Source organism: Mus pahari, chromosome 13, assembly GCF_900095145.1.
Source record: "Mus pahari chromosome 13, PAHARI_EIJ_v1.1, whole genome shotgun sequence".
In the NCBI taxonomy this organism is placed as follows: Eukaryota; Metazoa; Chordata; class Mammalia; order Rodentia; family Muridae; genus Mus; species Mus pahari.
Window position 1 is genome coordinate 92,117,015 of NC_034602.1, and position 26,601 is coordinate 92,143,615.

Genomic DNA, 26,601 nt, shown 5'->3' on the forward strand with positions numbered 1-26,601 from the left:
CAGCCAACCAACCAGCCAGCCAGCCAACCAACCAACCAACCAGCCAGCCAGCCAGCCAACCAACCAGCCAGCCAACCAACCAGCCAACCAACCTGTAAAGGAAACTGTATTGAGACACTGTAAAGTTGGCAGTCCTGTCTCTAGCAGTGCTCTCTGTATGTCTGGCACGACTGTAACTGTGAGGTGTGAACGAACAAGGAGCTTGGGTGAGGGGCACATGGCAGGGTGTACCTGGTATGGTGGCAGTCCAATTCTGGTTAATTCTTGCTGCAGAAGGCTGTTCTATAGCAGTGGAGGATTTTTATAGCATCCCTGACCTCTTCCTACCAGACACCAGTAGTTAACTCCAGTGGAGGCAATATGATCGTCATCTGAAGAACCCTGACACCTGTAACTCTACATTTCTTTTTGAGGGCAAGTGTGATGCCTGCTAGGGTGACATGAGATCCTGTCTCAACACAACACAGTAAAGCAGAATACCAAGGGCTGGTGAGGTGGCTGGGTCAGGAGGTAAAGGCACACACCACTGAGCGTGACGACCTGAGTCTGACCAGGATGGGAGGAGAGACTGACTTCTGCAAGCTGTCTCTGACCTCCACACACGAAACTCCCTTCTCACCACCACATACAGAGATGAATGCAAGAGGGAATTTAAATAAAATTATACAAAGCAAACAGAGTGCTACCAGATTTACAACTTTTCTGAAAAAAAAAAATTGTTTCAAACAAATAGTTTCAAAAAGAGCAGCAGGGCTTTTTACAGAAGGACAAGGTTACCAAGATGGGCGAGTCACTGAGACCACTTTAAAAATGTGCATATGCGTGCACGTTTAAACTGTGCACATGTATGTGTGGGTGCTAGAAGACTCCACAGAGGGCGCTGGATCCACTGGAGCTGAGTTACAGGGGTTGTAAGCTGCCCAGTGTGGGAGTGGGAACAGAACCTGGGCCCTCTGCAGGAGCAGCACACACCCTAACCGCAGAGCCACCTCTCTGTGCCTTTACAATGCCATTGTTAAGCGTAGAAAACCATAACAAAGCATGTGTCCAGACACTTTGACAACGTGGGCTGAGGAGTGGTTCTGAAAGCCGGAGACCCTTCAACGTAGGATTGTACAGTTTCTGCCTTCTTTACCCGACACTGTCAATTCTAGAGGATTTGCTGGCGGACCCACCTCTTGGTGTTCATTGATGCCTTCATCATCCACTTGTTAGTGAGAGGGTCAAACATCTCCATGCTGCCCAGGTGCTCGTTCCCATCATGGCCGCCCACTGCGTACACCTTCCCTGCGAACAGAGAGCTCTTTATCTGACTCCTAAGAGTGATGCTCATGCTATTTACATGTAAACAGTTTATAACTAGAATGTCACAATAAATTAACTTTTAACATTGCTTTCCGTTCAATGCTGAATTCATGTCATCATAGTAAGTGAAAACCAGTGGAAACTTTGACCAAACACGCCTGTGCGTAAAGTTATTTAACTGCTTTCAAGTGCTAACTTCTTGGGTTTCGTCGCTTTTGATTAACGAGTAAATGTCATTAATTCTGCCTTTAAAACAAACCAGTAAAATGGGAAAAGGACTAATGACAAGTTATAAAGCAAGTGTGAAACTGTTAATAAAAGTGATCCACCTTTTTCTGAATAAGACAGAAATGCAGAAAGTGAGGAAGGTTGTTCATCCAGCTACCCTCAGCAATGAGGAAATGAGATTTGAAACCATTACTAAAAATTAATTTCAGAATCATAAAAAAAACGCTAGAGGGATTTTCAGAGTCAGCTTCTCCTTGTTTATTAAGAGGACAGATGGTTTTGGAAATACAGAGGTGGGGAGACAGCTCAGCAGTTAAGAGTGCTTGGTGCTCTGTCAGAGGACCCAACAGCATTCACACAGAGCTCGCAACAGTCTGGAACTCCAGTTCTAGTGGATCTGCTGCCCTCTGCTTGCACCGGGTACACACATGGTGCACATATATACATGCAGGCAAATTGTCATACACATAAAAAAAAAAAAAAACCTCTTAAGATATATAAAAAGTAATTTAGGAGCTGTAGCTCAGTTGGCAGAGTTCTTGCCCCTCACAGGGAGCTTGAGTCAGCTCTCAGTACTGTATATACTGGATATGGTGGAATAGGCCTGTAGTCCCGACTCTTAAGAGGCAGAAGAAGCAGGAGGATCAGGAGTTCAAGGTCAGCCTCAGGTACCATCATTTACTAGAACTGATCCCAGACTATTTCACACATAGATGAAATCTGCCTGTGAGACACACTTCTAGCCCTTGGTGGTTTGAAACGGGGTCCTGCCATGTAGCTCAGGCTGGCCTGGACTAAAATCCTCCTGCTCCGGTCTTCAAATGCTGGGATTATAAATATGTGCCACCATGCCCAGCCACAAGAATTTCACCTTCCCCTACCATTCATTTTTTTAATCGATATACCAATATGCTAAGTTATATGCCAATGTGCTATGTTATCTAGCCACTGTTACAGAAAGAAAGAAAATGTCTAAGTTCATGTTATTAAGAAAAGCACCAGTTCTGTGATATGACCTTCAGCAGCAGCACACTCACCTTCCACAGAGATCACACCCACATGTCGCCTGCGGCTGTTCATTTCTGGTCCAAAGAACCAGCTGTTTTTGTTGATAGAATAGCATTCAATACTACGGAAGGGGTCACCAGATCCACCTCGACCACCCACACAGAACAGCACACCTAAAGGGAAAGCCACAAGACGCAGATCAGTATCACAGCTTTTAAAACTTTATTCCTAATTAGTATGGAAATTGATTTCCAAATTCTGAGTAATGGTTTTTAAAAAAGAGGTGAGTTGTGAGAGCTAATCTAATTCCCTTTCTGCACCCTTGAACTTTCCAAAGAATCCGAGTCAACAGTTGCCTATCCTTTTAAATCCCCACTCACTACAAGTGTCCTGGCTTAAGTCCTAACAGGGTCAATAAAGCTCTGTTTAATTTAGGAGAAATGACAAGTGTATTTGTATATTGTAAAGAGGACCTCTGTCTCCACCACGGCCAAGCTGTCTACCCCAACCAACCTCTTAATTGCTTTCCTACTGAACGCAAGCCCAGCTCCGGATCCATGGTTCACTTGTTTGGAAACCCCTTACTTTGGCATCTGGAACATCCAGGTCTCTCTGTTCTCATGATCCACCCATCCTCCTCTCTTTAGCTTCATCCCTTTGTGTCAAACCACCTGTGCCATGGTACTGTGATGGCCATTCCTGGCTGTCTACTCGACTACCTCTGGAATGAACTACAATCCAGAGATGGAGGGTACACCTGTGATCCAGAACTTGAGGCTGGAAGACAAAGGCTTCTGACCCGATCTTGACCACCCTTTTCACACTTGGTGGTCACAGCAAAGCACCTGCAATACTCAGCAGAGTTGGTCTGTCTTTTCTCCTAGACAACACCAAGTTCCTCAACACAGGCTGTATGTCTGCATTTCTAACATTCTAAGCTATTCCAGAGCTTACGACACAGCCGGCATTTATGTGCTGAGCGACCACGGAGCACTCCTTCCCACTAACTTAAAACCTCTAACCAGAGAAGATAAAAGTTGGGCGTCCTAAAAGATTACATAGTCAGGTTTATAATAAACAAAAGTCAGTCAACTGTACTGACAGCGGCGCAATTGTAATCCCAGAATGTAATCGTGTTCTTTGATAACATTGTCTCTAGGTGAGAGCTACACAGGTCACCTTCAAGCATGCTATGAAAGAAAGAAAGAAAGAAAAAAACAACTAAATGGAGGTAAAAATATCAGCATGCAAATCTTTTTGTCTGTTACTGTGTGATTTGGACAACTTTAGCCTAATTCTTAGTCTTTTCTTCCTCAAATTGGAGAAAAACCATCTATATGATAAATGGCAGGCTCTTTTGTTAAAACCTACTCTATGGACAGGAGAGATGGCTCAGCAGTAAAGAGCACCGACTGCTCTTCCAGAGGTCCTGAGTTCAATCCCTAGCAACCACATGGTGGCTCACAACCATCTGTAATGGGATCCCCTCTTCTGGTGTGTCTGAAGATAGCTATAATGTACTCATATATAAAAAAATCTTAAAAATTAAAAAAAAAAAGAAGCAGGAAAAAAATCCTACTCTGTAAGTTCTTATGACTATGTGAGACCATGTATATGAATATCTAGTATGTTCTGGCATGAATCTAGGCTGCTGAGATGTTGAATTTAAATATGGGTTTGAGGAACACCCGCCTAGTATGCACAAAGTGCTAGGTTTCATCCCTAACCCCAAACAAACAGAGCAGAGAAAATAGTGAATTTAAAGAATTTAACGAAACATTTCAAAATCCAGGAGACAGGATTTGCAAAAACAGAATTCTGTAATAGAAAAAAAAAATTTTTAAAAGATAGGTTTGGCCTGGAAGTGGCCATGTAGACTAGGCTAGCATCAAACTCAAAAGATAAAAGCCCATCTGCCTCTGCCTAAAAACAAGTGTTGGGATTAAAGACATAACTGAAGGTGCTGCCGGGCTGTCATGAAAACCTGCAATTCTATTTACTAACATAAGAAGAATGAAGTGACAGTCTTTCTCACGGCAAACCAAATGCTTAGGAGAACATCTTCAGGAGCAGGGTGCTCACACCCAAGCGTGCCTTCTGTGCTGTGGTTGTCGGGATATCCCGCACAGCGAAAAATCTCTATACAGGACTCCTTTTGCTTGCTGAGCTACTGGACTTAACTTATCTTCTCTTGTCCCCCAGATACGGAACTAGACACAGTAAATACCTGAATCCCAGCACTTGGGAGGTGAAGACAGAAAGATCATGGGTTCAAGGTCACCCTGGGTTACACGGGGATTTCTAGGATACCTGGGTTTCATCACAGGGACTTCAAAGTCAGCCTGAGTTGCATGAGAACCCATCTAAAGAACATATGCACATTCCTGTGTGAGAGCATGCACACACATGCACACACACACACACACACACACACACACACACTTGAACATAAACTATTTTCTTGGAGAAATACAGTCCAAAGTAAGATTGCCCAATGAGAACTTCAGTCTTCTTAAATGTAACAGCCTTCAATTCTAAGAGCTTAGCACAGCCCTTCATACAAACGTTAGGTATGGTTTTTGTTTTTCTTTTTTTTTTCTTTTCTTTTTTGAGACAGGGTTTCTCTGTGTAGACCTGGCTGTCCTGGAACTCACTTTGTAGACCAGGCTGACCTCGAACTCAGAAATCTGCCTGCCTCTGCCTCCCAAGTGCTGGGATTAAAGGTGTGAGCCACCACGCCCAGTCCCTTTGTTTTTCTTTTGATTTGGTAAAACACAATGACATATATTGAAATATGTAATGTGCATCAAGCTCAATGCTTGGCACAATAATACAAGCTTTAAAGATCTACAGTCATTTCTGAGGAACACGAAAATACACAGACTGCAAAGCAACGTACCTAACACATCCCAACACAGTGTTTGAAAGGCACCAATAGCACCCAGTTCTGCCTGCGGAATAGGGAGGAGCTGGAAGGAAAGCCGCTGCTTCAGGTTTGTAAGACTTAGATTCCTTTTGTTAAGACTGGCTTACTGATGTCAGGCACGTGGCACATGACTGTGATCGAGCATTCAGGACGCAGAGGCAGGGCCATGAGTTCGAGGACAGCCTGAGCTACATGAGATTCTATTCATAAAACCAAACATCAAAAACAACTAAAAATTGGGTGTATTAGTAAAAACTAAATGAGTCATTAGAATCACGAATACACACATGTAACCTACTGACCAATCATTACCTTAAGATACTCAGACACGGGGCTGGAGAGATGGCTCAGCGGTTAAGAACATTGACTGTCTTCTAGAGGTCCTGAGTTCAAATCCCATCAACCACATTGTGGCTCACAACCATCGGTAATGAGATCTGATGCCTTCTTCTGGGGTGTCAGAAGACAGCTACAGTGTACTTACATATAATAAATAAATACATCTTTAAAAAAAATAATCAGACACGAGTTGTCTGACTATTACACTTGGGCATACATAACCAATAACCCTCAGATATGTCACATACCCTTTCTGGTAAGCTGATAAAATGAATACTTTAATTACCAGCAGTGTGCTTCCTCGGGGTAGTCCGGACTGTATACTCAAAGTCAGGAACTGGTTTACTACTCAAGTGAAGGTGGTAATTTCTTGCTTCATCCAGCAGATCTCTGCATTTCAGATTCTGCTTGACGATCTGTTCTTTCGCCACCACACCCATGAGAAAATCAACTGGCAACAATGGCAGACGGACCTAAGACCACAGACAGTTGTGAGGCGAAACTTCAATAGTAAGAGAATAGATAACCCCCGATTCATGTGTATGTGACTATGGCTATGACTTCGTCGGAGGCCCTTTCTCCTTCCCATGCGAAGGCCCTGGGCTCAATACCCAGCCTCATAAAAACATTACCGAGCAAAAAACTGTTACATGTGAAATAGATTAGAAGTTGAAAGAAATTATTACTCTTGCTTTAAAAATCCAACTACAATCTCACACTTGAATATGCTTTCTTCCTCTGAGCAAAAAAATGTAAGTAATTTGTTCGTAATGTGTTAGGATTTTAATAACACTATTACATTTTTTATTGAGTTTGGGCATAACTAAGCATAGTGACACATGTCTGTAAGCCCAGAACCTGAGAGTCTAAGATCTAAGGCTTGTAAACTTGGGGCCAGCCTGAGTTATAGAGTTGTCAGGCTAGTCTGGGCTAGACCCTGTCTGCAAATAACAACAAGTTGGGTTAAGTACCCAATGTTTTTAGTTTTATTTTGTTTAAAGTCAGATTTTTATGCATCCCAGGCCAGTCTCAAACTTGCTATGCAGCCAAGTATGTTTTCCAACTCGGATGGCCCTATGCTTATCCCCTAAGCGCTGCAATTGCAGGCATGCGCCACCAGGCCTGGCTTATGCGAGGCTGAAGGTCCCACTCTAGGCTGCATGTGTGGTAGACAGGCATGTAACTCTAGCCACTGAAGTACACCCTGACCAATCCACTGCTTTTTACCCATTAGAAAATTTAACAACACATTCATTTCAGAAAAGGTGAGTAGATGGAGCAACTGCTCTCAGTGAGGAAGAGGAAGGAGGGGGACCAGGAGGAAAGACCAGGGAGGAGGGGAGCACAGGGTGCAGGCCCCAGAGGCCCGTTTCCTAGTTCCTTGTCCAAGGTCCCCACTCTGAAGGTTAACAGCATCACGATCATAGCAGACACATTCCCGAGGTTCAAAATAAAACTTAAAATGCAAAGTTATAGCATGTGGCTCTTTACAGAGTAGGTCTACAGTCATTAGGAATAACGTGATTTATGAAAACTTAGAAGTTTCATTATACAATAAGTTATAAGTGACTGGTAGAGACATTTTCCTGGAGTCATTTTCAACTAACAGAAACACTATCATATGAATACTTTAAATATTTAAGCTTTTAAAATAATCAGATGTATCACTAGTGTAGAAACTGCACAGGCTGTAACGAGTTAACTCCTGAGCCTGATCCCTTCAGACAAGTGACGTCACACGGCAATGGCACACACACAGTCCTACCTGCGTCCTACCTGTGCAAGTGTCTCGTCCAGCCATTTAGGATGATGTTGCGGATTGGCAAGAAGCCACTTGATGGCAGCACTGTAGACCTGCTTCTCGCTGTCAATGTTGAGGTCACTAGAGGAGAGGAGCTTGTGGAGATGCTGCGGGGACACACTCACGAAGTCTTCGCACTCCACCACTTCAGTAAAGTGCTCACAGGCATACTGGTCCGCCATGTCCATTAGGTCTATTCGGTTGTGACTCTCCGCAAAGGCTCGTACCGCCAGGCAATTGGAGGGATGAAAGTGTAGCTGCATGTATTCACAACAAGCTCTGGCCACCAGCTCAACCTGCAGAATACACGCTGCATACAGCAGGGGCTGGACGTTGTCCACTGTTAAAGTGAGCCGTGAGGAGTAGACAAACTTCACCAAGTCTTCCACAGCGTCACCGTCAAAGTCTCGGATCTCGATGAGCGCCTGCTTGGCTTCGGACATTTCAGAAAGAAACATGGCTCTGAAGTAGGGGATCACACAAGCCAGCACCAGTCTGTGACAAGAGATCAGCTTTGAGCCGACCTGTCCGAATCAACACACACAGTGAGATGGTGGCACAACAGAGGACACGCGCCACAGACAACGCTCTAGACGACTTGAACAACATGAGTGCTGAAGTCCCTCAGCTACTTAGCCTTCAATCGAGACCAGTTTCTCAAAGTCAGAGAGTTTTCATCTCCTAAATTAGCTACACAGAACTATTATTTTCTACATTATCTCATTTGAGGATTGTATTGTGAAATAGTAAGCATTTTAAAGCTGCCTAAATATAACATCCTATCAATTATCTAAGGGCGGGGACTATAGCTTAATGGTTGTACGTTTGCCTTGCATGTGTGAGGCTGAAAGTCCAATTCCCAGGCAAAACAAAAAAAACAAAAAAACAAAAAAACCACTATTTATTACACAGTAGAACCACTCAGTAGCCATGCAATTTCCAGAGAACCATTATTTTAACACTAACTTCCCACCCAAGGAATATAAACTAATAGCCAGAGTAGTGATTTGAAAGCCAACAGCCCCCGTATTTGAATATCTAACCTATTTGAATATTTGGTTCCCAGTGTGGATCTGTCTGGGGAAGATTAGGAAGTGTGACCTTGCTGGAAGAGGTGTGGCACTCCACACTCCAGGCCCTGAGGTCACTAAGGCCCATGTTGTACACTCCCAGCTAGTGCGCTCTCTGCATGTGTTCCCAGCAGTGCTGCCTGCCTGTGGGTCTGCCTGCCTCCCCGCCACCAGGCTCCTCCACAGTGGTCACCCTCTGATATTGTGGGCCACAATAAACTCTTTCATAAGTTGCCATGTCATAGTGTCTCTTCACAGCAGAAGAACAGTAACTAACCAGACAGCTAATTATTTCCATGTAGATTATAATAAAACACTGTCTTTCTACAACTCTATTTCAACTTCTTGATTAAAAATAAAAAAACAACTTAAAATGTGGCCAAGCCCTCCCCAACTGTACTGGCTAGTTTTGTGTCAACTTGACATAGCTGGAGTTATCACAGAGAAAGGAGCTTTAGTTGGGGAAATGCCCCCATGAGATCCAGCTGTGGGGCATTTTCTCAATTAGTGATCAAGGGGGAGAGGCCCCTTGTGGGTGGGACCATCTCTGGGCTGGTAGTTTCAGATTCTATTTGAAAGCAGGCTGAGCAAGCCAGGGGAAGCAAGCCAGTAAAGAACATCCCTCCATGGCCTCTGCATCAGCTCCTGCTTTCTGACCTGCTTGAGTTCCAGTTCTGGATCCTTTGGTGATCAACAGCAGTATGGAATTGTAAGCCGAATAAACCCTTTCCTCCCCAAACTGCTTCTTGGTCATGATGTTTGTACAGGAATAGAAACCCTGACAAAGACACCAACCCAAGTTACTTTTTTGGAGTAACTATGCATTCTAAGGTCTAAAGATCTTTGGACAACTATCTATGACCTTTCACCATACCAACTCTTCTTTGAAGTTATATATTGTAACATATTCTGCAAAGTTTATTTCTGCATTTCCCTTTTTGTTACATAAAAATAATTATCAGTTACCAAAAAAAAATCAGAAATTAGAAATACATAAACTTGGTACTTCAAACTGAACTAAAAAACCATATAAACTACAAAATAACTGTATGATTTAGTTATAGAAATAAGCACCATGAAATATATATGTATGATATGTGTGTGTGTCCTCGATACTAGTAAAATTTCTTGCTTAAACTTTTGTTAGATTAATGAACAAACATGAATAATCCAAGATAGTACAAAAAACTCATGTCAACCTTAAATTTTAGTAAAATACTGACATTGTTGAAATTATTTCTAAAAAAAAAAAAAAAAAGAGCCAGGCGTGGTGGCGCACGCCTTTAATCCTAGCACTGGGGAGGCGGAGGCAGGCGGATTTCTGAATTCGAGGCCAGCCTGGTCTACAGAGTGAGTTCTAGGAGAGCCAGGGCTACACAGAGAAACCCTGTCTCGAAAAACCAAAAAGAAAGAAAGAAAGAAAGAAAGAAAGAAAGAAAGAAAGAAAGAAAGAAAGACAAGACAAGACAAGACAAGACAAGACAAGACAAGACAAGACAAGACAAGACAAGACTAGACTAGACTTAAAATTCGCCACTATGGGGCTGGTGAGATGGCTTAGTGGGTAAGAGCACCTGGCTGCTCTTCCAAAGGTCTAGAGTTCAAATCCCAGCAACCACATGGTGGCTCACAACCTTAACAAGATCTGACTCCCTCTTCTGGAGTGTCTGAAGACAGCTACAGTGTACTTACATATAATAAATAAATAAATCTTAAAAAAAAAAATTGGCCACTATGGATCAAAACACAACAAAACAAAGGCTTCTAGATGAGTAGAGCGCTTTTCTGTCACCATGGCGTCATGGCGAGAGGACCAAGGGCACAGGTCTCACCTTTACAGCTGACTCAGAGTCAGACCCCTGTGCTAACAACTCTAAGAAAGGAGGCGCAGTAAGCCTCGACTGCTGAAAGGAACAGTTATCGTCTCATTTGCTGTCAGTTCTTGGAAGGTGGCTTATCTACTACTGACCTACAGAAATGGTTTTCCCAGGACTTTTTCTCAGTCTGACACGCCCAGCGATCACAGAGAGCAGCACAGTGTTTACCCCGGACCTGACCACCAACTTGCTGATGCGTGTGCTTCCAAGACATTTATGCAAGTTGAAAGAGAACTAAGTTTCCTGAAATATGTGATTATTTTTCAAGTTTCTGATAGCATTGCAAGCCTTCTACAGTATGGTTACAGTAGTTATAACACATTACTTCATCATCCGAAATTAGCCAGTTAGAATGTTTCGATTTTTTTATTAGTTTACACACAAGTGATATCTTACAGAAAAGGGTGTTTTTTCTTAATTTGGGGATGGATTTGGAGGCCCCCCACTTGCTACATTCTGCTAAGCTACCTGACAAGAACACAAAGCGATTTCCACATCCTGCATGTGACTTTTCACCTCAGCAAAATGTAAAGCAAGGTTCCGGTTAATGCGTTCAAAGGGAACATTTTTCCTCTTTATTGCTTAACTATGTAACAGTTTTCAATAATGTGGTTATTCTGAAACTACTCTTTTGTGCACAATAAAAACAAACCTGTATTCAAACTTTTTACATCCTTATAAGCAATATTCTGAGTTTTCAATTTAAGATCTGATAACTTTGCTCTCTTATACTACTTTTAAAAATATAATTCAAATTCCTTAGTAATCCCCAAAGTATTTTACTGTGACTATCTAAAATGAAAGAGATTAGATGTACCGGTCTCAGATTAATCTTAACATGTACTAAATTACCACACGACAGCAGCTAGCCACTGTTCTACAATAATTAACCTCACTCTGATTCATTTTGAAATTATATAATGGAGATAATTCAGATAGCATTTATGGGTTGAAATAAGCAATATGAATATTTAAATAATCCTTCTGAGTAACAGAAAACAGACTCAAACAATCAATCAACCCGAGTTACTAGTTGAAAGGACAAACTGAGACTGTTACAGAATTCTGAAGACACCGTAATAACTCAGAATAGTTAAAACATTGAGTAAAGGGTCCTTCTCCATCAAGAGTCAAGGGACCTTCTTTGTTATGAGGAAAGGGGACCTTCTCTACTACCATTCCTTTCGTATTACCTTACAACTGAGATATGGTCTGAAAGCCCCCTCCCCCAACTCTATGTGGTGGGGTTTTGAGAAATGAAATTATGTGGGCTCTGAGATCATGAAATCAGTGGCTTATAGAAGGACTAGCTCCAATTAGCTTATGCCTTTGTACCCTTCTGCCTTCCACCGTGTGAGACACAGTCACTACAGACACATCCTTGGGGGATAAGGCAGCATCATGGTGCCATTTCTGAAGCAGAGAGTAGCCCTCACCAGATACCAAACCTGCTGTATCTTTATCTCGAATTCCTCTGCCTTCAGAACTGTAACAAATAAATAAGTAGCCTTCTTTCCAGTCAGGAATCAATAGTTACAATGTAACCGTTAGTTCACCTTTCCCCACCTTTTGGGAAGTATTATTATAATGCGGTTCACATAGTGTTTCCTTATAGTCTTTCAGAATGATTGCTCTTACCTGGTTAGTTGGAATTTTTGATAACAAATAACACCACTTAAAATCTTGGAAAAATATTAATAGAGCCTATGAACATTGGCTTAAAAATCGAGCATTCTTTTTTTTAAGTCAAATAAATACTATACCTTCTGGCAACATTAAGAGTTGCTACGGAGGTGGGGCTGGAGAGATGGCTCAGTAGGTAAATCATTTGCTGCTTCTACAGAGGACCTGGGTTCAGCTCTCAGCATCTACACAGTGGCTCACAACCACCCAGCTCCAGCTCCAGATCACTCTTTTGATCTCTGCAGGCACCAGGCACACAAGTGGTGCACATACATGCATCCAGGCAACACTCATGCTAAACACTCTGCTACTGGGACTCACCCTCTGCTTCTGTATCACCCTTTCAACTAAAATTAACCTGAGCTTTAGTGAGGGAGTGGGCCTTCCTCAAGCTGCACGACATGTGGATAACAGTGTCTATGCAGTGCTGTGTACTGATCTGTAACATGAGACCCAGAAGTGTATGCTATGAAATGAGCCTGACAGAGCAATTCTCCCCAACAAGACAGGTGCCTTCAAGAAGCCCCACTTAGAGGTGGTGCAGTGTATGCTTAGCATGTGCGTACCCAGTTCACTCACTAGCACCTAAACCATGAAAAAATGCTCGTCCACATAATGTTAGAGCTTGCCCTACATATATTATTTTAAAAACATTTTCACTAGTAAATATAATAGTACATAAACAACTTTTGCCTCCCGAAATGACCTGAAGGTCATTTACTCTTATGTAAATCCTTCTAATTACCTTTCAGACATCACTAATGGATCCTCCTCTGATCACCTTTCAGACATCACTGATCTTTCTCTAAGCCTCTAGCTATCATTGAATTATGCTAATGTGCCCATCGATGGCTCAACTTCAAATTCCCTCAAGGCTAATGCAGCTCACTATTCACATTTGTTTTTCTTTCAACTTACTAAGTAAGTCCTGCTCAGCATCTGCTCTAAAGATTAAATGACCTGGTAGCCACATGTATGAATAGCACAGTAAATTTTATGGTGCTTATATGTCACAAATGCTTGTCCCAGACACAATGATCATGAAAGGAAATGCACCAATTACATGGTGAATTCACATCAAAACGTGGTCCTCCCAATGCAGCATGCATCTGAAATAATGTATGATGCTCTGCTCGGCACTCTTTAGAAAGTCTTTAGCATTAACTGTTTCTCTTTGTATTCTTTTTCTTTCTTGTTCCCCATCCCCAATCTCATTTAACCCTTCCTAGTCCATTATTCCCCTTCGCCCTTTTTGTATGAAATTCTCTCCAAATAAAAAAAGGCCTCAATTTGCCAGGTGGTGATGACACATGGTGTACAAAGCAAGTTCAGGATAGCCAGGGCTACACAGGGAAATCCTGTCTCAAACAAACAAAATAACAAAACAAAAACCAAAAAAGCAGTCATTAAAATTAAGTCTCCCAACTAAAAAGAAAACCCAGGGCCAGATGGGTTTAATGCAGAATTCTACCTAATACCAAACCACCCAAAGACTCAGCAAAGAAAGAATTTCAGACCAATTTGCTAGACAAACACTAATGCAAAAAAATTCAATAAAATACTTGAAACCAAATCCAAGAACACATTAAGAAGTTCATCTACCATGATCAAGTAGGCTTCATCCCAGAGATGCAGGGATGGTTCAACATACGTACATTGATCATTGTCATCCACCATATAAACAAAGACAAAACCCCATGACCATTCATAACATGTAGAAAAGGTCTTTGACGAAGTCCAACATCCCTTCATGATAAAAGTCCCAGAGAGACTAAGGATACCAGGGATATATTGCAACACAATAAAGCCCATAGCCAAAATCAACCTAAACAGAGAAAAAAAAAAAAAACCATTTTCACTAAAATCAGGAAGAAGGCAAGGCTGTCCACTCTCTCCACACCTATTCAATATAGTGCAGGAGGTCTCAGCTAGGGCATTGAGACAACTGAGGAGATCAAGGAGATATAAACAGAAGGAAGAAGTCAAAGCACTGCTAATTGCAGATGATACGATCTTATACATGAACAACCCTAAGAACTCCACCAGGAATCCCAGCAGCTGACAACCACTTTCAGCAAAGAGGATAATACAAAATTATCTCACAGAAATCAGTAGCCTTCCTATATAGAACAACAGACTGAGGAAGAATTCACAGAAACAATATCCTTCATGATAGCCTCAAAAGGTACCTGGGGTAACTCTAACCAATTAAAGTGAAAGTTGTGCATAGTAAAAATTTCAAGACACTGAAAAAAGAAATCAAAGAAGATATCAGAAAATTGGAAGATTTCCCATGCTCATGGATCAGTAGGATTGATTTAATGAAAATGGCTATCTTGCCAAAAGCAATCTACAGACTGAATGAAATCCTCACCAAAATCCCAACACAAGTCTTCACAGAATTTTTACTTTAAATGACATTTGTATTTATTTACTTACTTATTTCTCTTTGAGTGAGTTTCCTCCCCTTTTATCAGATATAGATTATTTTCTCATTTGCCATAACCTGAGCACAGTTTTTCCTCTACTCCGCCCAGTCTCTCCCCACCTCCCCTCCCCTCTGGATCCACTCCCTTTCTCTCTCTCCTTAGAAAAGAACGGGCTTCTAGGAGATAACAGGCAAACAGGACAAACTAAAACAAAAACGATCACATTGAAGGTGGACAAGCCAAGCCAAAAACAAAATAAAAAGGCCCAAGAGATAGAGGCACAAGAATCAGAGGCGCTCCCATTCACACAGTCTGGAGGCTCATAAAGCACTAAGCTGAACGGTATAGTATATATGAAGAGGATCTTGTATAGACCACAGGGCTCCCTGAATTCCGAGGGGAGGGATTTGAGGGAAACATCCCATTTAGACTGTCTCCACAAAAACCAAAAGGACAATTTTCAGTTTCATATGGAAGCATACACACTCACTCACTCAACTATGAGACCGTAGTAAAGACAGCATGGTAGTGGAGTGAAAACAGACATGCTCAGCGATGGAACTGAATCAAACACTCGGATATAAGTGCACACACCTGGTTTTTGACACGGAAGCAGAAGTATGCACTAGAAAAACTGCAAACATCTCCAATAAATGGTGCTGGTAAGACTGGACAGCTTCATGCGGGAGATGTACACAGATGGGAATGTCAATAGATCCGTGTCATCACACAAAACAAACCTCCAAATGGACCAAGGACCTCCACGTAAGACCCCATACACTGAACTGATAGGAGAGAAAGTGGGGATAGTCTTGAAGTCACCTGCACAGGAAGACTTTCTGAACAGAACATCATTAGAACAGGCACTAAGACCAACAATTGATAAACAGGACCTCATCAAACTGAAAGCTTCTATTTGAGCAAAGAGGCAGGCTACAGAATGGGAAAAGATCTTTGCCAATCACAAATATGATAAAGGGTTAATATCTAAAAGATATAAAGAGTTTAAAAAATGGATGTCAAGAAAACAACCCAGCTTAAAGTCGGGGCACAGAACTAAGCAGAGAGTTCTCAGAGGATGAAACACTGCAGCTGAGGAGCACTTAAAGATACGTTCACAGCATCTTTAGTCACCAGGAAAATGTGAATCAAAACTACGTTGAGATTTCATCTTATACCAGTCAGAATAGCCGAGAGTAATGAACAGAGACAGTGCGTGCTGGTGAGGGTGTAGGGAAAGCAGACATTCTCTGCTGGAGAGTGTGAGAGCGTACTGCTGCTATGGAAATCAGCATAGCAGCTTCTCCGGAACTGGAAGAGACTCTACCTCAGATCTACAACTCCTGAACACGGACCCAAAGAGGTCTCCATCCCACGAGAGCTACCTGTTCATCCATGTTCCCTGCTGCCTAGCCATAATAGTTAGAGTTGGAAACAGCCTAGATGCTTGTTAGCTGATAAACGGGTAATGCCATGTTACACAGACACAATGGAATAGCGTTTGCTGTTAAAAAAAAAGTCAAATTTAAAGGTGAATATAAGGAGCTAGAAAAAAAAAAATTGGAGGCAACCCAGATTCCAAAGGACAAATAGTGTGCATGCCTTATATGTGGGTACTAGCTTTTAAGCCTTCCATGTATGTGCTACAATCTGCATAACCACAGAGGTTAGGTGCCTGGTAAGACTCCAGGGAGGAGAGAACCTCCCTAGGAAGGGAAATAGGATACACAGCATGGAGAGACAGGTGTGGCCAAGGGGAAGGCTGCAGTGGGATGACTGACTGAAGTGAGGGATGATGGGAGTGGTCAGAGGGACCACAAGGAGGGACAACTAACACTTATGGGGTCACACGAAATCTCACTACTGCAGAAGCTTCCTAAAACATATACACAGATGAAGGAAGTCTAAGTGGAGTCACCATGTAACCATAGAGAAGATGCCAACTAGACATCTTTCACAACCAAGTGAAACCTCCCAGGTCAGGACTCGGTTACATCTAGGTGAGTTGTTGGCCCCAGGGGCCTTATGGGAACTCCCAAACATCTCAGACTATTGCCAAATTGATAGGTTGTTCCCTATCAATTCATGGTTAAGACACGATTGCTAAAGAGAACGCTTAGATATTTCACTGAATGTGGAGAGGCTGAGCTGGTGCCTAACCAGAGGCTTCACCCATATTGAGTAGCGCTCGTGGCATCGGAAGGTGCTCTGCACACTACCAAAGGTGAACACAAACCCAGCTACAAACCTTGATCTCTAACAGCAAGCTGACAGACAGACACACTGGCAACCCCTGTGGGAGTAAGCATCTGAGACTGAGGAGACAGGGGTCACTGAGCAGAGAGTGAGAGACCTTGGGCCATCAGTCCTAATGAGATGATGCCATCAAAGCCACCAAAGGTGATGGATGACTATAGGAAACAGTGTCTTCCACACACAATAGAACTGACAACATGAACTCGGAGACTGTGGCAGCACACACAGGGCCTACACAGGTGCAAGCCGGAGGAGTCCCAGCGCTGAGTGGGGAAGTAGACCAGGGCTCCCACCCCATCCAAGGAGCCACCTCAGAGCAGCAACCACTTACAAAGGAAAAATGAGTTTCCTCCAGTGGAGAGTCCTTGGGTATATGAATCACACTTACGGACAGCTCCCATGCTCAGCAGTAGATGGCCAAAACTACCTCAGCGGTATTTTATAGACTTTTGTTCATATTTGCTTTGGGCACTTTTTTTCTTACTGGTCTTTTGCTTGTGTATTATGATTTCTGATTTTGTAGGGTTTTTTTTATTTAAGATTTATTTATTTATTTATTTATTTATTTATTTATTTATTTATTATATGTAAGTACACTGTAGCTGTCTTCCCATTGGTAGATTCAGACACTCCAGAAGAGGGAGTCAGATCTTGTTACAGATGGTTATGAGCCACCATGTGGTTGCTGGGATTTGAACTCCGGACCTTTGGAAGAGCAGTCGGGTGCTCTTACCCACTGAGCCATCTCACCAGCCCTGTAGGGTTTTTTTTTGTGTGTGTGTGTGTGTGTGATATGTGTGTCTCATAGTTTTGTTTCTTTTTGTCCCCCAGGTTGGATTTTTGTATTTTTGCTTGCCTGTTTGTTTTCTAAAGAGGGGGGAAGGGTGTGGAGCTGGTTGGGTGGGGTGTGGGGGAGTGAAAATCGTGATCAGAATACACTGCATGAAAATGTTTTCAATTAAAAAATAAAAAAAAAAAAGAACCACAGCAAACCAGTGTAATGATGTGCCTACTTCTTCAATAAAAAATATGGACCCAGGTACGGTGCAGCACATGCCTGTAATCCCAACCTCTGGAGCCATGAGGCAGAACGTGAGTCTGAGGCTAACTCGGGCCACACCGGAGACACTCACTCACAAGAAATTGCCATTCAAGTCATCCTAGCATAACAAATACATATGACACTTAACGTTTGTTTATGTAAGTTCAGAAAGTCCCATTTTTTATAGTACAGCAAAGGAGTTGGAAAAGGAAAGCGCGATCTCACCTTTAGTGTGACGTCGCAGAGCTCCCCGTTTTCATAGAAGCCCAGGAGAGAGCCGTGAAAGTCCTTCCAGGCCTCGTTGGCTTCGAAGGTGAAGGAGTCATCGCCATCACACTCACTGACGGAGGACCTGCTCCTCACCTGCTGCTGCGGCTGGTGGTGGTGGTGCTGGCGCCGCCCCTTTGTCACGTGACTTCTAGCTTGTTTCCCATTGGTAGATTCTGAAGCCATTTGCAATACTCTTCTTTTTATACAGCTCTCTTCTGAAACATCCCATTTATTCTTTTTTAAGGGTGAGAAGACCGACAATAGATGTGGCTACTAAACTTCTGACATCTTTCAAAATTCCTTCAAATTTCATGATACGGCTGCTGAAATATTAAAAAAAAAGCAGCAAAACACAAATATAAAAGGTGTTACTGTTGATTATAATCATCAGTACAACATATACAACCACACTGGTCCTCTCTGGAGAAACCCTGAAGCTTTACACGAAACATCGCCTAAGTCACTTAGCTGCACCAGTGAAATTATACCTTTCAAAGCAAAAACAATGACAGGGCGTAACTTCAGAAACAGAATCCACTGGCTTCAAAGGCAAGCTAAAAAGTTAGGCCTAGAAACTTTCTTTGTGGACTTGGCAAAAATCAAAGGTTATTTTACCTTTGAATTAAGTTCTTTTAGATTCTAGGTTAGTCGGATTCCATCACTTACAAACTGCTTAAGCCTTAGTTATTTCTTCTGGGAAATCACTTAGAGGAATGTTTCAAGAATTAAAGCTACATAACCACAAACAGCTGAACTGCAGTGCACAGACCTTACTGTATCTGTATTTCCACATACAATTTATTTATTTACATACAAGATAATACTTCATTGACAGGCACATTTGATGAAGATTCATACCATTAGTAGATATATTCTAAAGGGTTTTAAGTTAAACCATCAGCTACCACTTACTGCCTGGTTTTTTTCCAGAAGGTTCTCCTAACCCTTGGTTTCTCTATCCATAAACAGGCCTACCCTGAGGTTTGCAAAAAAGTACAGACTGGACTTCAGAGGCATGCACAACGGTAAACTATGTAGCGGACATTTGTGTGAGAATGGACACCTGGACTAATTCGCAGCTTTTGAGAATCAGACGTGCCTTAACCGGAGCACCCGGTCTGTGAGGATCTTTAATGTTCATCTCTTCTCTCAGCTCTTGTCAGACACCAAAGAGGGTGACGTGAGACTATGGACTGTAGTTACTAATACCTTCTTAAGTTTTTGTGGCACACACAGCGTGATGGTGACCCCTAACAGGTCACGTCTTCCTATGACCCTGTTGCTGTAACACCTAGAACCAGCCTCCAGGCTACAGAAAGTGGGAAGGTAACGGGGCCCTGTGCTCTGGATTACAGATTTCAGAGAACGGTGTAAGTGAAAGGCTCTCCTGCAGCCCATGACGTCAGCACGTAAAGCAATCCCTAGGACCCGAGGGAGGCCTCTGCTTGACTGTGAAAAGCTAGGGCCCTCAGCCATGCAGCTAAGAAGAAATAAATTCTAGAAGCAAGGATTTTCCATGCTGAGGCACAGGGGAATGCAGTCTGACCACTTTTAAGATAGCTGCCGACAGACTTACTGTGAGATAAGAAATGTTGCTTTAAGTCACTGGGTTTCTGTAATTTCTTATGTACAACAGGCACAACTATAGTTCGGATCTCAGATACCACCCAGTGACCCATGTGTTAAACGGTCAGGCTGGCAGACGGGTACTATTGGGAGGTGACGAGTGAGGCACGCCTCTGAAGATGACGCTGGGTTACTAGAACCCCAGGCGTTTCCTCTCTGTGGTTCCTGACCACTATAAAGTGAGCCATTTCCACTATATACACCTCCACCATGGTACCTGCCTCCTCAGAGGCCCAGAAGCTGTGGTACCAAACAAGTATGAACCGAAATCTCCAAAACTGTGAGCCAAAAATCAGCATTTCCTCCCTAAAGTTGGAGTTTTGTTCATACCAACAATTACCACAGGAACTTTCTGTCAGGTGTAAAGTCTTATCATAGGGAAGCAATTATCAAGATTCTAACATGTATCAACAACAATAACGACGGTGTGTGTGTGTGTGTGTGTGTGTGTGTGTAGATGGGAGGTCTACATCAGGCATCTGAATGCCCTTTCACTTCATTTCTGAATGAACTCTCAATGAACCTGAAGTTCACAGTGACAACCAGGCTGTCTCTGTCCTCGGCACCACAGCCCCCAGCCTTTACTAGGGCGCTGAGGAGGGGAGCGTGCTTGTGCAACAAGCATTTCACCAACCACCCAGCTTCCCAGCTTCCCAGCTCCCTGTGGCCGCTGTCTTAAATTCTCATTCCTCTGTCAGAATCCTAGAGCCAGGCATGTGGTGCACACCTGTCACATGAGCACTCGGGAGACGGAGGCTAGGTGAGGGTTCTGAGTTCAGGCTGCACAGTGAGGCCCAAAGTAAGAAACAGAAACCGGCAAAGAACACGGAGAAAACAAGTCTTACAGTCAAAACCTCCTTTCTGCAAGAGTCAGTGAGTGTGTGAGGTTGGCTTTGAGGGTCGTTTGTACTCGGCCATTACTCAGGTCTGCCTTTGGCGGTAAAGAGTGGCCCCCATGTGAGAAAAACAAAGGAGCATAGATGTGGTCCAACCAAAGTTTAAAACGCATTTGGAAGTTAAAATTTGGTTGCACCATAGTTTGTACATACTTTGCAAGATAACCATCTTTAAGGTGAATCAACCCTGGTCTAAAAATACTGAAAGAAATTTACCAGAAACAAATAATTCAAAGGTTTTAAACAGAAACTGAAAGTCTAAGGAGCTCTTATCCAGTCCTGCTCCACACTGCACAAGATGCGAATTGTGTGCTTGTTTAGTGTAGCCAATCTGTAGACATATTCCATCCACGCGTACTTACTTAGTGGATGTTGTAGAATCACAGTGAATATATCCTGAGCACCCATATGCAGAGGTCTAGCACTATGTCCAGAACCTACAGAACCACTGCCTTGCTTGTGTGCACGGTACAGGACGTTCTGAGAGAAAGGAAGAGACTGCATCCGTGAGGTCTCTGATTACAGCATGTACATACAGTAATTCCATCCCATTAAATGATATACATTTATTACAAGTAAACCCCACTGGTGGTGATGGTGGTGGTGTGTATGGTACAGAAGTCCAGCATGTGCTATGGCACGGACACAGAAATCAGAGGACAGCTCTGTAAGGTGAGCTCTCTCCTTTCACCTTTATGTGGATTTGGGAGATCAAACACAGGCTGTCAGGCTTGTTTGGCAAGTGCTTTGCCCTACCACATTACTTTGTCAGGTGCACACTTTATAGTAAGTATCTATGTACACGCAAAAACTGTCTATTTGGGGTTAAATACAATATATAGCCTCGGGTATCTATTGGAAGTGCTAAGCCAGGCTGCCCAACAGCATCACTGTCTGTAACAGTCTCAGATGACAGGACAACAGAGAGGGGGCTCTGAAGGAAAGGGAAAGCTGAGGAGGCAGGGCTGTGGCTTCAAAGAGGGAACAGAAGAGATCTAAGCTGTTCTGATGGGACCATGCCGTGTCCTCACTGTAGCATGTGACAGCACACACACACACACACACACACACACACACACACACACGCACGCACGCTCAGGCCAAAGACAGGTGAAGTGTGAATCGTCACTATAAATCCCTAGTCCTGAAGCCACACAATGTTACCACTGTGGGGACTGGGTGAAGAGTGTGCATGGGTTCACTATCTGTGACGAATGTAAACAAGTCTATGGGTATCTTAAATAGGGCCTTTGAAATCAGACAAACATTCATAGATTGGATGAAAAAGCAAATTTCCAAGTATAAGCTGCATATAAGAAAAGCCCATTTAAGTCTCAAGACACAAATATACCAGACAGAAATGAGATGTACCAGACTAACACTAATTTTTAAAAAGATGCACAGAAACAGCTAGGTTATTAAAAGACATAGACTTCAACGCAAAGAGGTCACTAGAGAGTTAGAAGGAGAAGCTACGGAACATGAGCAGGGTAGGACAGTTACAAGCTTGAGGACAGTCTTGGCTTCCTGGGAAGTTCAAGCCCAGCCCATGCTACATCACTAGACCTGATTGTAGTAAAAACTCAAGTTAGGGGTGTAGGCTAGTGGTTGGGCACTTGCCTAGCATGTGTTCAATCCCCAACACCAGAGGAAAAGAACCCCTAAAGTAACCACCAACCAAATAAACAGAAAACCTGAATATCAAGTGCAAAAGAACAAAGCTGGTCCCTTACCTTCTGTCTGTTGCTAACAACATTAGCTAAGAATGGAGTTAGGATGTAAACATAATCCTGACACAGGAAACTACTAGGGGACAGGGCCCGCTGCAGTCCTCCCACTTGGCAAAGGAGGGGAGGAGTGAGGAGGAGAAGGAGAACACTTAAGAAAACTAAGTTCTCTTTGAAGAAAAAATGGGAGAAGTAAAAAGGCCCACCCAAACTGGAAGGAAACAGAAGTGTCCGCATTGGTGTGACTGCATATGCAATCTCCCGGTGCAAGTAACAAACCATGCTGAACCGAAGAGAAGCTAAAGATTAACTGAAGAAGGGAAGGGGGCTGGGAACAGCCCTGGGTGAGAAGAATCGATGCGCAGGCAAGGAACCATGTGTTCTTACTCTTCTCAGTTTACAGGAGCTGCCTGTACGTCCTTCACTGTGGTGGACATGATATCAGAAGTCATGCGCTCTGTTCTCCTGGCCTTGAGGAAGGATTAACAAGCTTATCCCGCTGGCATCGGATGCTGTGTGATAAGAGTGGGCCACCATATTGGTCAGCACCTAGAAAGGGATGGCGGAAGTGTATGCATTTGCACTTAACAAGAAGTAGAGTGGCCAGGAGCCTGTAGGATCCAGATCCTCTTCCTCTTCCTCCTCCCCTCCCCCCAGCCATTTTTCCTAGTTTAGCTGTAGAGACCCTGTGGTGGAGACACCCTAGTTTAGCTGTAGAGACCCTGTGATGGAGACATCCTAGTTTAGCTGTAGAGACCCTATGGTGGAGACACCCTAGTTTAGCTGTAGAGACCCTGTGNTGGAGACACCCTAGTTTAGCTCTAGAGACCCTGTGGTGGAGACATCCTAGTTTAGCTGTAGAGACCCTGTGGTGGAGACATCCTAGTTTAGCTGTAGAGACCCTGTGGTGGAGACATCCTAGTTTAGCTGTAGAGACACTGTGGTGGAGACACCCTAGTTTAGGGGTAGAGACCCTGTGGTGGAGACATCCTAGTTAACTGCATACCTGACATTAAGGCTGACAACGCTGAAGAGGTGGTGCGATAGGAGAGAACATGTCATGATTCTGTGGCTGAGGTTCTGAGATGAGGCTCCAGACCTCCCAAGGGAGGTCCGTTTACGTCTCATAACGCTGAAACATTGCTGAAGCAAATCAAAGAAGAGTTAAAGAAAAGCTGCCACAGTTCCCAGGCTAGCAATACATAGCAAACATGACTGATTCTGATGTAAATCAATTCTAACCAAAATCACCTAAGAAGTTTTTATAATAAAGACACAGACAAGCTGAGTCTAAATTTTATAATCGAGAGGCAAAGGATTCAGAATATATAAAACACTTTTGAAACAAGGTTTGAGGAATTACTACACTCAATTTAAAACCCATTCGTGCCTTCGGCAACAGTGTCAGATTACATAACCACACACACACACACACACACACACACACACACACACACACACGAGAGATAACCCTGGTCTGTGCCATGGCATAAATAAATGATGGAGCCAGCACACAAATGGAGTTGCGTACACAGATTCCCCGTGAATAACGATCTCCAGTTGCTGGAGGAGCACGGGGGAGAATGGCATCTACTGTGAGCTCGGCCTTCGCTTCAACCAGAGAGGAGAGGAGGAAGGGATATGTGCTCTCAGAAACATTTCCAAATATATCATGTGGGCTTTTTGCTCATACGTGTGAGCATGCGTGTGTGTGGCATGCATGTGGTGGTCTAAGGACAAGCCTGGTGTGAGTCCTTTGAGACAGCCTCTCGTGCCCTGGAACTCTGCCAACAAGGCTTGGCTAACTGGCCAGTGGGCTTCTATGGGCTCGTCTACCTTCACCACTGAGCTCATCGCCACTGCTGGAATCGCATGTGCATGTCAACACACCCAGCTTTTGTCTGAGTACTGGGAATATGAGTTCAGTTCTTGTGCCTTTGAGGCAAATGTTTCATCTTCCCAGCCTTAAGATTCTTTACTACCCAGGTGTAGTCGGTGGCACCACGACCTCTCTCTGAAGAGCACAGCATGAAACAGGATGAACTGGAGAATACCTTCCCAGTGGTGGAAATCTGACACACTATCCCGCAGCCAGGTCAAGGTTTGATCAAGTGTTGATCAAGAGCAACACCGACTGATGCCACGGACTTACAGAGCCCAGATGAGATGCTGTCTCCACTCCTCGAAGCTCACAGCCTAAGTTTGGCTTCGAGAAAAATCATTAACCAGTATTCATCAGTCATCAATGAGGCAAGTCCCGTTACCGTGGCGACCAGGACGTGCCCAAGGAGACACAGATACTAAGTTTACTACAGCATCCTAGATAGGATCCTGGAACAGAAGAAGAAAGAAAAGGAAAGGAAAGAGCAAGAAACGGATCCCCCAGAATGCACCAGAGAGATGAGAGACTCCCAGGACTCACAGGGAGGGACCTTTGATGAAATGCCTTACAGTAGGGAGAGGGAACTTATGGAGTCCACCTCCAGCAGGAAGGCAGGGCATCAAGTGAGGGAGGGGGGCCATCCCACAGTCACAACTCTGATCCATAATTGTTTCTGTCGGAAAGAATTACAGGGATGGAAATGGAGAGGAGCCGGAGGAAAAGAAGGTTCAGCGACAGGCCCAAAGTGGGATCCAGCTCAAGGGGAGGTATCAAGGCCTGACACTATTACTGAGGCTATGGAATGTTCACACAAAGGGATCTATCATGACTGCCCTTTGAAAGACCCAACAAGCAGCTCAAAGAGTCAGATGCAGATATTTGCACCCAACCAATGGACAGAAGCAGCTGGTCCTGTTGTTGAATAGGGAAGGCTGAAAGAAGCTGAGGAGGAGGGCCAGCAGTCTCAACTAACCTGGACCCTTGAGATCTTTCAATCACTGGATCACCAAACAGACAGCATACACCAGCTGACATGAGGCCTCCAACACACATACAGTAAAGGACTTCCAGGTCTGTGTTCATCCAGAGATGAAGCACCTAACCCTCAAGAGACTGGAGGCCCCAGGGGGTTTAGAGGTCAGGAGGGGTGGGGGTTGGAACATCCACGATGAGTTGGGGTGGGGAGGAGGTGTGGGATGTGGAGCAGTCGGAGGGTGGATGGGGAGGGTCAGGGAATGGAATATGGAGTGTAAAAAATGAATTACAAATAAAATTAAATTAAAAAAAAATTGATTTTAAAAAATAAAATGATTAATAAATAAAAAATGTAAAAAAAAGAGCAAGAAACTGGAATAAAGTGTAAGCGTTTGTGCATGTTAGTTGTTTTTTGTTTGGTTTTTTTTGTTGTTGTTGTTGTTTTGTCAACTTGATATAAACTAGAGGGAAGATGGATCCTGAATTGAGAACCTGCCTCCTCAGGTTCTCATGAGCATGTCTGTGGGGTAATTGTCTTAACTGATAATTTATATAGGAGGGCGAGCCCACTGTTGATGGCTGCCCTAGACAGGTAAGCCTAAGCTGTCCAAGAGTCACTGAGCAGCTAGAGGAAGCAAGCAGAAAGCTGAGATCCTCCATTTCCCCTTCCAGCTCCTGCCTCAGCGTCCCTGGATGGGGACAACACACCCCACAGGACCACACCTGTAACATGCAGCAAACCCAGCAACAAAAACAAAGGACAATTAAGGACGGCCTTAGCTGATAAATGTGCATTAATAAAAGTAAACCGATTCATTGAAACAATCACACCAAAACATGCCAGTAAAAGGAGAGGCTGGCTAAAGGGCCTATGACATCACTAAGAGTAACAATGTTACCTTAACTCTCAAACTATTCTGAGACAAAAGTGACAAGATAGTAAAAGTGAACACGGGAACATCAATAACACAGGAGACTCAGAAACAGACCTGTGAAGGCAGCCAATGACAGACACACACCTGTGAACACAATGACACACACCTGTGAACACAGCCAATGACACCGACCTGTGAACACAGCCAATGACACAGACTTGTGAACACAGACAATGACACAGACTTGTGAACACAGACAATGACACAGACCTGTGAACACAGACAATGACACAGACCTGTGAACACAGACAATGACACAGACCTGTGAACACAGCCAATGACACAGACCTGTGAACACAGCCAATGACACAGACCTGTGAACACAG

General features: G+C 43.5%; 1 protein-coding gene across 3 annotated transcripts in view; it reads right to left on the reverse strand.

The window, feature by feature from the left end:
- Klhl8 (kelch like family member 8) overlaps positions 1 to 26,601 on the reverse strand; it is a 49,259-nt gene that overhangs the window by 8,140 nt on the left and 14,518 nt on the right. For 2 of the 3 annotated variants that reach the window (XM_021210730.2, XM_029545416.1), the window contains exons 2-6: positions 18,190 to 18,557; positions 7,583 to 8,131; positions 6,093 to 6,279; positions 2,571 to 2,714; positions 1,176 to 1,287 (exon numbers count right to left, since the gene is read on the reverse strand). In XM_021210730.2, coding sequence (XP_021066389.1) covers positions 1,176 to 1,287; positions 2,571 to 2,714; positions 6,093 to 6,279; positions 7,583 to 8,131; positions 18,190 to 18,417 — 1,220 coding nt within the window. In that variant the 5' untranslated portion in view covers positions 18,418 to 18,557. Of the gene's footprint in view, positions 1 to 1,175; positions 1,288 to 2,570; positions 2,715 to 6,092; positions 6,280 to 7,582; positions 8,132 to 18,189; positions 18,558 to 23,489; positions 23,627 to 26,601 lie in introns of all 3 variants that reach the window. The other variant, XM_029545415.1, reaches the window with a different exon arrangement.